The sequence below is a fragment of the Musa acuminata genome, chromosome BXJ1-11 (genome assembly GCF_036884655.1).
Source record: "Musa acuminata AAA Group cultivar baxijiao chromosome BXJ1-11, Cavendish_Baxijiao_AAA, whole genome shotgun sequence".
Lineage (NCBI taxonomy): Eukaryota > Viridiplantae > Streptophyta > Magnoliopsida > Zingiberales > Musaceae > Musa > Musa acuminata.
In genome coordinates, this window is record NC_088337.1 from 5,930,614 (window position 1) to 5,946,208 (window position 15,595).

The 15,595-nt window shown below is 53.3% G+C and overlaps 3 protein-coding genes across 3 annotated transcripts; all 3 read left to right on the forward strand.

Annotated features, from left to right (window-relative positions):
- The first annotated feature begins 1,174 nt into the window (after positions 1 to 1,174).
- Positions 1,175 to 1,558, forward strand: LOC135596409 (uncharacterized). The gene has a single exon (XM_065088462.1). It carries the CDS (start codon positions 1,175 to 1,177, stop codon positions 1,556 to 1,558), a length of 384 nt encoding a protein of 127 aa, XP_064944534.1.
- Positions 1,559 to 11,095: 9,537 nt separating this feature from the next.
- LOC135596411 (auxin-responsive protein SAUR66-like) lies at positions 11,096 to 11,548 on the forward strand. Its single transcript, XM_065088463.1, has one exon. The coding sequence runs from the start codon at positions 11,096 to 11,098 to the stop codon at positions 11,546 to 11,548; it is 453 nt and encodes a 150-aa protein (XP_064944535.1).
- A 1,844-nt stretch (positions 11,549 to 13,392) lies between these two features.
- LOC103970928 (lectin-like) lies at positions 13,393 to 14,428 on the forward strand. Its single transcript, XM_065088623.1, has 2 exons — positions 13,393 to 14,079; positions 14,275 to 14,428. Exons 1-2 carry the CDS (start codon positions 13,581 to 13,583, stop codon positions 14,349 to 14,351), a joined length of 576 nt encoding a protein of 191 aa, XP_064944695.1. The 5' UTR covers positions 13,393 to 13,580; the 3' UTR covers positions 14,352 to 14,428.
- Positions 14,429 to 15,595: the final 1,167 nt, after the last annotated feature.

Genomic DNA, 15,595 nt, shown 5'->3' on the forward strand with positions numbered 1-15,595 from the left:
CGACTTCGGAGCAATACTGGCGCCTGTTCAATGACCCGGGCTTGTCGCCGCCCGACGCCACTGTCATCCCCCCATCAGTCTCCCCCGAAGCCTTCCACGACCTTGCCCACCAAGTAAGGGCATTGGCGGGCGTGGTACAAGCCATCGTTCCGCTCGTCCCCCGACCGGCGCCCCCGCGAACGGACCAACCCTCGCATCAACGGGAGCCCGCCCCTCGGGAGCACGCACCACCCCCCGAGGCCCCCCCCCCCCGTCGCCCCGAAACCAAGCGACCCGGCTCGGTGACCGGGAGACCGTGGGCACGTTGAGCCGCCCCGAGCCCGAGTGGCCACCCGCGAACTCAACCAACACCCTGCAAGCGCAGCTGCATCTCTTCAATCAACGTCTTAATGAGGTACAACAAGAAGTTCGCAGGTCGAAAGGCGAGCCCGGAACGGATGGATACCAAGGATCCCCGTTCGCGCCCAAAATACAGGATCAGGCCATCCCGCCGCACTTTCGGCTTCCATCCCTGGACACTTACAACGGCGCCACTGACCCCGCGGATCACGTAGCCGCGTTCCGCGCCCAAATGGCGCTATATGGAACCTCTGACGCCCTGATGTGCAGGGCATTCCCGACAACCTTGAGGGGGCTAGCCCGCGCTTGGTACTGCAGCCTCAAGGCAGGAACCGTCTCCTCCTTCGACCAGCTCGCCCGGGACTTTGAGCTCAACTTCCTCGCCTACGCCCGCCCAAAGCCATCAGCGGCGCTACTCCTCGGACTCAACCAAGGGGAAGATGAGTCCCTATCCCACTTCTTGGACTGTTTCACGACGCAGATCCGAGGGCTCTCGAATGCTCATCCTTCCCTACTGATGCAGGCATTCATGATAGGCTTGCGGCCCTCCAGGTTCTTCTGGTCCCTAGTGGAACGACCCCCCACAACTGTACCAGAGATGCTTCAACGAGCGAGCCAATTCGTCGCTGCAGAAACATGGATGGCCGGGAGACCCAGGGGACACAAAGGGCCCAAATCGGAGCCGCCTCGACAGCCATAGCCACCAACATCTCGGCGCAGGTCGGACATATCTGACCCGCCGGCTCCAAGGCCCCCCCTTCCAGCTTTGAATTCATCTCAAACAGACATATTCCTTCATATAAGGGAAAAGGGTTTGCTCAAAGAACCCTACCCGATGAGGAACCCCTGGGCGTTGGCAGATCAATCGAAATACTGTCGCTTCCACCAGCAACGTGGGCACGACACTGAACAATGCCGGGAATTGAAAAGACAGATCGAGGAACTCATCCGCAGGGGGCACCTCGATCAGTATCTCCACCCGAATAAAGAATCTTCTCCACGCCTAGAAGGGCCCGTTGACCGACGTATCGACGTGATATCAGGCGGCCCCGCGTCCGGTGGAGACTCCATGGCCCGCAAGAAGGCATACGCCCGAGCCGCCTCAGCTGAGGCTCCCAGACACGCGCCCGGACCCAGTGTTACCTTCCCGGCCAGGACGTATGAACAGGCTGAACACGACGATGCACTCGTGATATCAGCCAGGATCGCCAACGCGTAGGTTCAGAGGATCATGGTCGATACCGGGAGCTCGGCCGACATACTATACCTCGACGCCTACCAGAAGCTCGGCCTACCCAGAGATAGCATGAAGCCGGTGTCCTCGGTGCTCACCGGCTTCACCGGAGATTCAGTCTCGCCGCTGGGGGCGGTTACTTTGCCCCTGACCCTAGGAGTTCCGCCGAAGTCGAAGACAACGATGACCACCTTCTTGGTCATCGACCTCCCCGCCGCTTACAACGCCATCCTCGGCCGCCCGACACTCAACAAAGTTCGAGCTGTCGTCTCGACCTACTATCAGACCGTGAAGTTCCCGACCTCCGCAGGGACCGGTGAAACTGCGGGAAGCCCTCGAGAATCCCGGCGCTGTTACTTGACCGCCGTCTCGCTACCTAAGAAGCCCAGAGTCGAACCACCGTCGACGAACCCCCGAGAAATACAAAGGTCGGCTCCTCATGTCGAGCCGAAGGGAACCACAATCGTCGTATCGCTGCAAGAAGGGCGCCCGGAACGGGCGATTAGGGTCGGGTCAGAACTGCCCGAGCACGAACGGGAACAACTCGTCGGCCTCCTACAAGAAAACGCTGATGTCTTCGCTTGGTCGCCCTCTGACATGACAGGCGTCGACCAAGAAGTCGCCCTACATCGCCTCAGTATCTCCTCCGACGCTCGTCCGATAAAACAAAAGCTGAGGCGGCAAGCCCCAGAACGGCAGACAGCCATACGGGAAGAAGTAACTCGCCTCTTGAAGGCGGGCTTCATAAAAGAAGCCGGATACCCGCAATGGCTGTCCAATGTAGTTCTTGTCAAAAAAGCAAATGGAAGCTGGAGGATGTGCGTTGACTACACAAGCCTTAACAAGGCATGTCCGAAGGATTGCTATCCCCTACCAAGGGTCGACCAGCTGATTGACGCTACGATAGGCCACGCCCGCCTGTCATTTATGGACGCCTTCTCGGGCTATAACTAGATCGGGATGGCACCTGAAGATCAAGAACACACGGCCTTCATCACCAATCAAGGGGTCTACTCTTACAAGGTCATGCCCTTCGGACTGAAAAACGCCGGCGCGACATATCAAAGGGCAGTAAACAAGATATTCGCCCGCCAGATCGGTCGAAACATGGAGGTGTACGTCGACGACATGATCGTGAAGAGCCAAGAAACCGGGACTCACTTGGCTGATTTAGCCGAAGCCTTCGCTACACTCTGCCAGGTCGGCATGCGGCTCAACCCCGCGAAATGCGCCTTCGGCGTCACATCAGGAAAATTCCTCGGATTCATCATGCACGAAAGAGGGATCGACACCGACCCAGAGAAGCTCCAGGCAATCATCAACATGCAATCGCCCCGGACTACCAAGGACCTGCAACGCCTTAACGGGAAACTCGTCGCCATGTCCCGATTCCTCGCCCGGTCGGGGGATCGATGTCTCCCCTTCTTCAAGGCACTACAGAACCCGAAAGGCTTCCAATGGACGGCAGAATGCGAGGAAGCCCTCCAGCAAGTAAAACAACACCTGGCCAACCTCCCTCAGCTCACCTCAATCTCTCCCGACGAAAAACTGAGCATCTATCTGGCCGCCTCCCCGCACACAGTAAGCTCCGTCCTGGTTAAAGAAAGCCCCAACGGCCAACTCCCGGTCTACTACACGAGCCACGTCCTTAGCGGCCCGGAGGAACGATACCCCCCGATCGAGAAGCTGGCGCTCGCCCTTGTGCTGTCCGCCCGGAAATTGCGCCCCTATTTCCAGGCTCACCCCGTGGAGGTAGTTACGGACCAACCACTTCGGCTGGTCCTGTCTAAGTTTGATGTGGCAAGACGGCTTCTCAAATGGGCAGTGGAACTCGGCGAACATGACATTCGGTACGTACCCAGGACGGCCCTCAAAGCCCAGTCCGTGGCCGACTTCATCGCGGAGTTAACCCAAGACGAGAGCGGGAGCCTCGAACGACCTCCCGAGGCCTGGGTCTTGCACGTCGATGGGTCAGCCAACTCAAAGGGTGCGGGCGCAGGGTTGGTGCTCCGAGCCCTCGACAGACGGTCATTCGAGCGTTCCCTCCGCTTTGGGTTCCGCGCCACTAATAACGAAGCAGAGTACGAAGCGCTCCTGGCAGGACTCAGGTTGGCCCTCGAGATGCAGGTAGACTCCCTCCGTGTCCGCACGGATTCCCAATTAGTGGCCGAGCAACTCAGCGGAGGATATGAGGCTCGCGACCCGACCATGGCAAAATACCTGGCGCAGGTAAGGAACTTGACCGCGAAGTTCCTTCATTTTACATTATCTAATGTCCCGAGGGCGGAGAACGAGCGTGCTGACGCGCTGGCTAAGCTGGCCTCAAAACCTGCCCCCGATGTCGGGCCGGAAGTCGAGGAGCTACCCGCCCGTGCCTTCGAGATCGCGGTCACGGCTACCAGCAGCGCGTCCTCCTGGGTACAAGAACTGCTGCGCTACAAACGGGACGGAATTCTCCCGCCCGACAAAGCGACAGCCCGGCGCCTGCTTCGCACGCACGCGTGGTATATTGAGGCGGGCGGGCGGCTCTATAAGCGATCCTTCTCGTACCCCCTCCTACGATGCTTGGAACCCGACGAGGCGCAAGCCGTCTTGGCGGAGATACATGAGGGCACCTGCGGAGAACACATCGGCGGACGGATCTTAGCGCATAAAATACTCCGCCAAGGCTACTACTGGCCGACCATGTGCCAGGATGCAAGAACACACGTGCAGCGGTGTACCTCATGCCAAGAGCATGCCCGCACGCCTCGACTCCCCGCAGTCCCGCTAGCCCCCATCGACTGTGCTTGGTCGTTTGCGCAATGGGGCTTAGACATCCTCGGGCCCTTTCCCTTAGCCGCAGGACAACGGAGATTCCTCATCGTCGGCGTGGATTACTTCACAAAGTGGGTCGAGGCCGAGCCACTGGCAACAATTACGGCACAGCAAGTAGAGAAGTTCGTATGGAAAAACTTGATTACCCGGTTCGGCCTGCCCAAAACCATCATCACGGATAATGGGCCCCAGTTCTCCAGTCAGAGATTTCGGGAGTTCTGCGCAAGACATGGAGTCCGCCTGAAATACAGTTCGGTCGCTCACCCCCAGACGAACGGGCTAACGGAAGTGACCAACCGGTCCATCTTGAATGGGCTCAAAAGTGTTAGGATCGGAGCGGCACTAAGAGGGGGGGGTGAATTAGTGCAGCGGATTAAAACTTCGATTTTAACAAAATCTTTCGTACGTTAAGAATGAAACTTGAGAAATTTAACTTGAAGGCGTATTCTTAAAGTTGCGCAGCAAGAGTAATAAGGAACTAAAGCAGTAAGAAGATTTGCAGTAATGTAAATGACAATAATAAAAAGCAAACCAGAGATTACGCCGATTTTTAGAGTGGTTCGGTCAAATGACCTACTCCACTTGCGAGGCCCCTCTTCGATGAGGCTCCCACCTTCCACTAGCAAGTCTCTTGAAATGGAAGGGTAAACACCCCTCTTACAACCTTTTACAAGCAGCTCAACCTCTTACAAATTTTCAATAAGAAAGAAGGAGGAGAACTCTCTAGCAAATTGAAAACAAGACTTGCTAAGACTTTCTAAGACTTTTCTCTCAATCAAAATGCTTCTCAAAAGTTGTAACCTCAGCTGAGATTTGAGGGGTATTTATAGGCCTCAAGAGGATTCAAATTTTGGGCTCCAAAATTTGAATTCTCTTAGGGTTCCCGGTGCTGGCGGTTCCACCGCCCAGCCAGGCGGTGCCACCGCCCAGCGCTCAGGTGCTGGACGGTGCAACCGCCCAGCCAAGGAGGTGTCACCGCCCAGCACTCGGGTGCTGGGCGGTGCCACCGCCTACAGTGTTTTCAGCCCGACTACAGTGTTTTCAGCCCGACTACAGTGTTTTCAGCCACTAGTTGGGCTTCAATCTTGGCTCTCTAGTTCGCTGGTTTAGCCTAAACCAACTCTGACTTTGGGCCCAGTTGGCCCCTAACCAGGATATAGGATTATCTCTTAATCCTAATCCTAATTACAAGTGGACTACATAACCAAAACACATCCTAAGCAAATTTTCAACCGCGAACGTCGAGTCTTGTTCTGGCGAGCTTTCCGACGAACTTTCTGCCGACGGGCTTCTAGCAAGCTCCCGAACTTGTGATGACTTTAATGAGTAGCCGAGCCTTCTCGGTGATCTCCGTGAACCTCCAACGATCTCTTCGGCGAACTTCCGAAAATTCCGACAGGTTCCCGATTTCTTCTCGGTTGGTTCTGGCAGCATCTCCGACGATTCTTCGGACTCTTAAACGTCCATCGAACTTGACTCTGGTATTCTCGCTTTGTGTTTTCTGGTTATCGTAGTTAATCCTGCACACTTAACTCAATAATATGGATTAGATCAAATAACCCATCAATTGATTTTATCATCAAAATCCGAGATTCAACAAAAAGAAGAGTATCCGCGGCTCGGACAACCTGGACGGACGAGCTCCCGAGCGTACTATGGGCGCTGCGCACCACTCCAAAAACAGCAACGGGAGAATCTCCGTACAGCCTCGCATTTGGAACCGAAGCTGTACTTCCCCCCGAGGTAGCCATTGCCACCTTCCGGACGGAGGGCTACGACGAGGGAGCCTCGGATGAAGGACTCCGAGCCGCCCTCGACTTACTGGAAGAGCGACGTGCCGACGCACATGTAAGAGCACTCTCCTACAAGAGGGCGATCGCAAGGGTTTACAATCGAAAGGTACGACCTCGACCCATCAGGTTAGGCGACCTGGTCCTACGACGGACCGAGGTCAGTGACCCGACCCGACAAAGAGGCAAGTTAGCCCCCAGTTGGGAAGGCCCCTATCGAGTGATCGAAGCCATCGGAACCGGCGCATTCCGGCTCGCCACAAGGAAAGGTCAGTCCCTGCCAAGGACCTGGAATGCGTAAAATCTCAAAAAGTTCTTTCCATAAGACTCGGCCAGTCACGAAAACAAAGAGCACAGTTCATTGAGAAAGAAAAGAGATCATATCCATTCAAAAGCAAAGGGGGTGTTACAAGAAACAACAAAAGCAAAAAATACAAAGGACATCAATCCTCAGGGGCGTCGGGGCTATCATCAAAAGGAACATCTGCCGGCATGTCGACGCCCAGATCTTCAGGGAAGGAGCCGAACGGATCCACCACAACCTCCGAGGCAGGGTTTGCGTGCCTTGAAACGGGCAAGGGCAACCCGGTACCCGTACTCGTACGAGACCCGTCCGGTCCGGACAAGGCCTAGCTGAAAGCCCGAGGAAGCCTTGTAATCATCGATCAACTTCTTATCCTTCTCCGGCCGTTGGCGGATCTCGGCCTCCAGGGCCTCGGAAGCCCCCGACGCCTCGGCCCACGCCTCCTCGAGGCGCCGAACCAGCTCGATGGAGTCGGACCTCGCCAAACGAGCCTCCGCCATCGCCGCCTTCAGGAAAGCCTGCGACTCCGCGTTGCGTTCCTCAGACGCCTCCAGCCGCGCCTGCAACTCCGCAAGCCGCTCGGTGGACGCCTGGAGCTCGGAATTCAGCCGCGCCACCTCGGCCTCCAAGTCCAAGGCACGCTGCTCAGCCGCAGCCACTGCCTCAGGGCCGGCCTCGGCCCGGGCCTCGTCCGCTTGCCGCCGGAGCTCGACGTTGCGGCTGCTTAAGGCGACGATGACTTGCCCCGCGTCTCGGACAAGATCCATCAGAGCGGCGGCATAATGGTTGCCCTGAGGGAAGGACGAGGTCAAAGTTAGAGCTAAGCCCGTCCAAAAACAGGGAAACACAGGAGCGAAATGACGCTTACCCACAACAAGGACTTTGCTGCCTTGCTGAGCAGAGCATCGGAAGGCAGGGAGTATAGGTCCCGGGCTATATCAGGATGGAGCCCGCCTCGGATAAACCGGCCCGCGCTATCCCCGTCGGCCCATACCCGGGTACCCCGGGTAAGACCATCCCACCGGGCCACCAGAGGGTCGGTGGCCATGCCGCGGGGGAGAGCGCCCACCTCCCGCACCAGGTACGGCACATCCTCCCTCAGCGGAAGGCAGAGAAGCTCGCGGACGGAAGGCTGGCGAAGCGCCTCTACCGCCGCGCCCCCGCTCGGTCCGGCTTCCCCCTCTCCAAGGCTCCCATCGGCACCCTCCATCGTCGGCGCCACCATGGCTCCCGTCGCCGGAGCTGCAATAACCTCGAGACCCTCGCCTGACGGCGCTCGCGCTCTCTTCCGAGACCGGCTCGCCTCGACGTCCACAGGAGCCTCCCTCGAGCCCACCTTGGCGATGGAAGGCGAGCGCCCCGACGCGGCGGTAGTCTTCCCCCCACGCAAAGCCTCGAGACGCACCATATCTGCCGAGACGGATCGGAACAACTGTCAGTCAAACGACAACACGCAAAGAAAAGGAAAGGAAACCCCCAATGGAACCGCTCCTCGGAGCGTACCTAGAGGCGCCGGGCTAAGACCCGCCCCCACTAACCACCGCTCCGACATGTTCCGGATGGCTTGGGAGGACGGGAGGATTTCTCGGAGCCGCCGAAGCCCCAGGCGCTCATCGTCATCCAAAACCGGGGTGGTGTTGTCTATCACACGCGCCCCCCAGCGGACGCCGAACCCCCAGTCTCCCGAGCGACTGACAAAAAAGAAGCGCTCTTTCCACCCCTTGTTACTGGAAGGGGCCCCGCTCACCCTGAAACCCGCTCGGGCTGACAGATAGTAACCCCCCGACCCCTTGGAAAGACGAAAGCAGGAGAGGAAGAGGGCGCGAGTCGGGGGTATCTCGGCATAATGGCATTCGCCTAAAAATACCACCAGATAGTGCCATGAGTTCGGCGCCATTTGAGATGGGGAGATACGCCACCAAGAAAGGCAGGAAACTATGACAGGGTGAAGAGGGAGGCGTAGCCCGGCCTCGAAAGCATCAAGGGTAAGGGCAAAGCCCTTAGGGATTGGGTCGTATGCACGTTGGCCAGGCTCAGGAGCTTGAAGGACAATCTCCTCCGGGACACCATAGCGATCCCGGAGGAGACTCAGCGTTGACTCGTCCACGGTGGAGTCATGGTCGTGGGGCCACATCAAGGCCTCAAGGGCCCTGGTCGCCTTCTCGTCCGATGACAACGTAGGATCCGACGAAGCCGCTGTCCCCCCGGCTTTCGACGAAGAAGAAGATGAGCGGGAAGAAGAGGACGCCATTCTTACTGACCTTCGGCAAGGAAAGTAAAGACGGTCGGCACGGGCAAGACGATGAGATACGAGGCAGCACGACACGCTCGGAGGGAAAGGTGTTCCTCCGGCAGCCGACCTCATGCTACTTATAAGTAGGCCGCATCCCGCCAGAAGCGGCGACCCTACCTCTCCCGAAATCCGCTGCAGGGAGGAAAGGCGTCACCTCGCAATAAATGCACCCTGACATGGCGGAGGACAGCGGCGCAGCGCGGGCATCAAGGCATCCATCATGCCTGCCTCGGGGACGGTAATCGAGACAAACTTAAATGCATTAATCTCGCTTAGCCCTAATCATATCAAGCTCGAAACCCGGCGGGCGCCGAAAGGGGAGGGCCCCTTGACCTTCCCCAGAGAAAAGCCGGCGCACCCCGCCTGGATCTTCCTCCTCGGTCGCGTAATGCCCGGGGCACCCCAGCGCGGCCAGCCCGCCTGGGTCTTCTCCTCGGTCGCGTAATGCCCGAGGCACTCCAGCGCGGCCAGCCCGCCTGGGTCTTCCTCCTCGGTCGCATAATGCCCGAGGCGCCCCAGCGCGGCCAGCCCGCCTGGGTCTTCCTCCTCGGTCGCGTAATGCACGAGGCACCCCAGCGCGGCCAGCCCGCCTGGGTCTTCTCCTCGGTCGCGTAATGCCCGAGGCACCCCAGCGCGGCCAGCCCGCCTGGGTCTTCCTCCTCGATCGCGTAATGCTTGAGGCACCCCAGCGCGGCCAGCCCGCCTGGGTCTTCCTCCTCGGTCGCATAATGCCCGAGGCGCCCCAGCGCGGCCAGCCCGCCTGGGTCTTCTCCTCGGTCGCGTAATGCCCGAGGCACCCCAGCGCGGCCAGCCCGCCTGGGTCTTCTCCTCGGTCGCGTAATGCCCGAGGCACCCCAGCGCGGCCAGCCCGCCTGGGTCTTCCTCCTCGGTCGCATAATGCCCGAGACACCCCAGCGCGGCCAGCCCGCCTGGGTCTTCCTCCTCGGTCGCGTAATGCCCGAGGCGCCCCAACGCGGCCAGCCCGCCTGGGTCTTCCTCCTCGGTCGCATAATGCCCGAGGCGCCCCAGCGCGGCCAGCCCGCCTGGGTCTTCCTCCTCGGTCGCGTACTGCCCGAGGCACCCCAGCGCGGCCAGCCCGCCTGGATCTTCCTCGGTCGCGTAATGCCCGAGGCACCCCAGCGCGGCCAGCCTGCTTGGGTCTTCCTCCTCGGTCGCATAATGCCCGAGGCACCCCAGCGCGGCCAGCCAGCCTGGGTCTTCCTCCTCGGTCGCGTAATGCCCGAGGCGCCCCAGCACGGCCAGCCCGCCCGGGTCTCCCTCCTCAGCCACACAACGCCCGAGACACACCAGTACAGTCGGCACACCCGAAACCTCATCAGGGTAAAACGAACTGGACCGCCTGCCGCCTGAGACCGCCTCAACACTAAGAGACGCAGCCATGCCTCGAACTCCCTTCCCCCGTCACCACCGACGCATGGCTCCTTTTCGGGGGGGGAATATGATAGGGAAAATAATGGCCGGATGACGCGCCGTGACGACAGCCCCCAGAAAAGCAATAACGCTGACTAGACCCGCCCTGACAAACTCCCGCTGTTGAACGGCGATCTCCGACCCTGCATGGTTGACCACGACAAGGCAGGACAATGACTTGCCCCCCGCCCATACCCTGCTACGAACCGCTCCACCACGCGACCCCGACGGCCGCGTCAGACGCCATCAGAGGTACTCCCACACTCCAATAGGCGGTCAAGTCAGGTAACGCTAAACCCATCTATAAATACACCCGAACTCGTAAGAGAAAAGGAGGACACTCTCAACACACTCAACACACGGAGGTTTCTCCTCCTCCTAAACCTCCTCCACATCTTTCACTGACTTGATCGTCGGAGGGGTCGGGTCGAGCACCCCGACCCGACCTTTGTGCAGGTGCGACGCCTTTGGAGCTCACCGCCTCTGGAGATCCAGCAGACTCGAGGGGCTCCCCCATCCTTTGACCACCATCTTCCGGACCCGAACCAAGCCGCGACGACCTCGGGGCCACGGCTGAACAGTTACTGACCGTAACAATGTCCTCCCTGAATACGTACAATGAAAAGAAGTAGCCACCTATTTGCTAATCTCATGCCTCGCCTCACAAATCAGAGGTGACTGTTGCTGTGTTGTCCCCCTTTGCATCATGAGGTGACTCCACCAAAATCCAAACATGCACCCTACCACAATGGCTGCTCTCTCAGTTCCAGCTAGATGAAAGCTCCACTCGCCACATGAAGTGTCCTTCCTTGTCCGTACCGTTCCCATTTATTAGTGCTCAAAGCACATCACCTTCTCCAGCATCTTGTGTCTTAGAGAGTTCAGCTATGCTGAGCCCAAAGAAGCTTATCAAGATGGTGAGGAAGTGGCAGAAGGTGGCCGGTTTGGGCAGGCCCAGGAGAAGGATCATGACAGGGAAACCTGACGACAGTGTTGCTGCAGCGGTAGGGTCGTGCAGTGCTCCTCTGGTTGCGAGCAGAGGTCATGTCTTCGTGTACACGGCCGATGGCAAGCGCTTCACGGTCCCTTTGAAGTACCTAAGCAGCAAGATCCTCAGGGAACTGTTGAGGATGTCGGAGGAAGAGTTCGGGTTGCCAACCGACGGCCCGATAACATTGGCTTGCGAAGCTGCTTCCATGGACTACATCATCGCCTTGCTCCGAGGGGGAATCACGAGCGACGTGGAGAAAGCCGTGCTTGCCTCCATCGCCGGTCGTCGGTGCACGGTCTCTGCGGTTCCACGGGAACCCCATCAACACTTGATCCTCTACGGCTTGTGAGGCAGATCTTGCTTTGTTATAATCAATGTAAAATCAATGTATATAATCTTGCTTTGTTAATAAAAAGATTTTTCTTTTACAAAAGATAAGCAATGAAGACGAATTGATATCGATATTAATATGTTTTTTTTGTGATTCTTAAAGTTTATGTTTTAGAAGGAATCATAGTATCAGAATAAGTTCTCCTGAGTAAAGAAATCCTTAAAAATACTTTGGGTGTTATTAAGTTTTGCTCTAAGGTGTTATGTTTGTACTTGGGATTGTTTAAGGCGTTGGACACTCGAGCAATATTCACATGCAAAGGACAATCTAAACCAATATTTAACTTTGTGTAGTCCAAAACAGATATGCACAAAGAAAAAAATATTAGAAAAACAAACGTGCAATTAAAAAAAAAAATAAACGAGACCACAAGCAACCCAAAATAATTAACTTTTTTTAAGCATAAGCCTCTCGAAAATAGTTTTAAGTGATCATAGACAAAAGGGGTTAGGTATAGATTTAATGTTCCCCTAACACTTTAGTTTAACAAAAAATAAGCACACTAAAGATATTATAACATCTTTCATATTATTTGCCTCGATACCTTTGTGTTTTCTAAAAAGTTTATTTGAGTGAACCGAAAGATATAATATAATCTTCATATATGATATTTGTCGTTATATTATTGTGTCCTTTGATAGTAATGTTGGCTCATTTGGTCTTATCTACTAATTTATTGGGTTTCCTTAAGTGAATAAGAGCTATGGAGCAATCCACTCTCTAGTAGTTTCGATCATACATTTGTTTGATTAAGTTCGTCATAAGATATATTGGTACTTTCACTCGGAAGTCTCGTCTTTGTATTGGTAAGTTCGTCATAGCACTTCCTTATACCCACGTTCTTACTTTTTGATGTAAAAGTTGATGTATATATAAAATATTTTCATTCCTGGAATCCATAACTCTTCTTATCGTCATGTTGCTCATCAAAATGAAACCCCCAACAACTTTAATTATCCCTTTAAATGATCAGGGTTTCTAGAACGGAGTGAGAGAAAAAGATATAATTTTTTTAAAATTGATGTGAAAGATATACAAGATAATTATACTCGAGTGAAGATAATTAAAAATATTATAATTAATCTCATATGATAAAAACAGTAATTTTCTTGATAAATACAAACAAAAACTAACGAATAATATAATCTTATATCGACGTTAGATAATCGACACACTCTAACACATACGTTACTAGACCAAGTAAAAGAAAGCTGGCGTTAGGTAATCGACACACCATAATATATAGGTCACCTGACTGACTAGATCAAGTTTCATGATCTCATGTCGTTTTCGTGGAAGGCATTTCAATGCTCCCACCAGAATGGAGAGATTAGTACAATGTATTTGTTGTATACATACTCTTATCTACCATCTAACCCATAGAACAGGCTACTTAGACGTATATAGTAGCTTACCTGCATAACGTGGACATTTCAAATTACATTCTTTCTTCCGAGCCTCCTTTTAAGAAGGCTGGTACAAAGGGAGAAAAATAAGGTTGGTCATTCCACAAAGTGAATCAGCATAATTCAAGTAATAAGAAAATAAATTGACATCTAGACTCTGTCTGTAAAACCAAGTCGCAAGCTCTAATCGGAGCACCAGCAGCCACACAAACTCAAGAGGATAACGTTGTCCCAAAGATAAATACACACCATGTACATCTACGTCATGGTTGACAATGTCATCTAAAGACAAATGGTAACAAGCTTGGACCTTGAGCAAGCAAGTGATTACCAAAGCACAGAGAGATATATCAGACAAAGAATTCCATGTGCGATTGTGATGGTTCAAAGAGAAAAACCTACTCGCGAGACCCTTTGGAACGATGGATGGAAGGGATTGAATGGGAATTCAAAAGGCTGGTGGAAATGGAAATGATAAGGCACGCTGCTCCAAGAAGCTTCGCGGACTTCCTTCTCGTACCATCAGAAGGTAGCCGCCAAAGTCGACGGGAGGAAGTCGAAGATCATCTGTGGCAAGTCTATATATGGCGAGCCTCCTCTTCTGCTTGGAGTGCCGGAAAATGAAGCTCCCTTTCGTGGTTATCTTTAGCTTGGGGTCACTGTTGGGCAGCCTCGCGCAACAGTGTGGACCGGCGGCAGGGGGGAAGACGTGCCTCGATGGGCTTTGCTGCAGCAAGTATGGCTATTGCGGGAGCACTTTCGCGTACTGTAATGACTCCGGGTATCTGTGCGGATCGCAGGCAGCGGGAGGGGTGTGCCGCACCTGGCAGTGCTGCAGCCAACATGGGTATTGTGGAAACACTTCGGACTACTGCGGCTCCGGCTGCCAGAGCCAGTGCGACGGTGGCTCCGGCAGTGGTGACTCCGACGCGCAGTGCGGATCGCAGGCAGCGGGAGCGTTGTGCCCCGACGGGCAGTGCTGCAGCCAGTACGGCTACTGCGGAACCACGTCGGACTACTGCGGTTCCGGCTGTCAGAGCCAATGCCCCAACCCCAACCCATTCGCTGGATATCGCGATCACTGTACTCTCTTTCTCTCTCTCTCTCTCTAAATACTGTGAATCCTCGTGCTCTTGTATAGATAAATAATGATCGATAATCATATTACCCATATGTAATTCCCTTGTTCTTTATTTAGATTTTACCTGAAAACTCCAATGCTCTATCAATTTCAGATGGATCAAAAAGCATCACTCAGAAAATTTTCATGTCATGCAGGTGTCTCACAAAAATCCACAACATGGACACACAAAGAGTTTGCATCCATCTCAATTTCAGTGATGCTCTGTGGGTGAAACTGCTTGGGTGCATGGAGCAGACAAGGTTTTAAATGTGAAATCGTCTGTGAACGGATCATTGTTCAATTTGCTTTCGTGTATGCTACGGAGTGTTTGTTTTATCGTAACCTGAAGGCTCAGCCATCGTCATCTGGTCTGGCTTTTTACGATAAGGATTCGACCTAGTTATTCACTACCATCTCGTAAGATGTACGGTGAGAAATCATGGAAGTGCATAAATCTTCAAGATATGTTTCATTAAAGTTTATTGATATATTCTTCCGATTTATATAGGTTAAGAGGGAGGATTTTCGTTAACAGAGTAACGAGATTTTCTTATACAGTTGAAAAAATCTTAATTACTATCATGCCCCCGTGAGATGGTGCTCCTGTCAAGGATGTCGATCTTGGATTGATTTAATGATAATAATTTATGGACAAGAGACCTCATGAGTGAGTCCGCTATTTGATCAGCCATATGTATGTGAAAAACACATAATTGATGTTGGACAACTTAATCTCATACGAAGTAAAAATCGATGGTATTGTGTTTCATACGTGAGTGGAATACTAGATTGACACACATGTAAATAGCTCTAACATTATCACAATATATTGTAGGAGTAAAAGTGGAGTTGATATCAAGTTCTTCGAGCAAATTTGTGATCTAAATGAGTTCTACAACGGCGGTGGCAATGGCATGGTATTCAGGTTTAGTTATAGAGCATACGATTATTTTTTTGCTTCTTAAAATTCCAATTGATTAATTAGTTCCAAAGAAGATAATATATCTGACATGGATATTCTATCATTAAAGTTTCATACCCAATCAGCATCGACGAAGGCATGGAGATAAAGTGGGGAGTTTTACGAAAAAAGAAACCATCATTGAGGGTCCCGTTAAGATATCGCAAGATCCGTTTGATTGTAGACCAATATGTAGTAGATGACCGATGCATGAATTGTGATAATTTATTGACTGCAAATGTGATGTTTGGGCGAGTGAGTACTTGCACTATATCCCCCCTAGTGTTCCCACACAAGTAGTTATAAGATCAATCGCCTTTATCATATGGATGTGTATACAATACACTAGTATGTCCGGTTATCTCGATATCCCTCTCGAGTAACCTATGACCAAGATTATTTAGGGTATGTGTTTAAAAGTGAATCGATTTTATTATCGTGAGCTCATCACTATCCAATTCTGATTACACAAATTCATGAACATCACAATATATATATATATAATAAATAATATA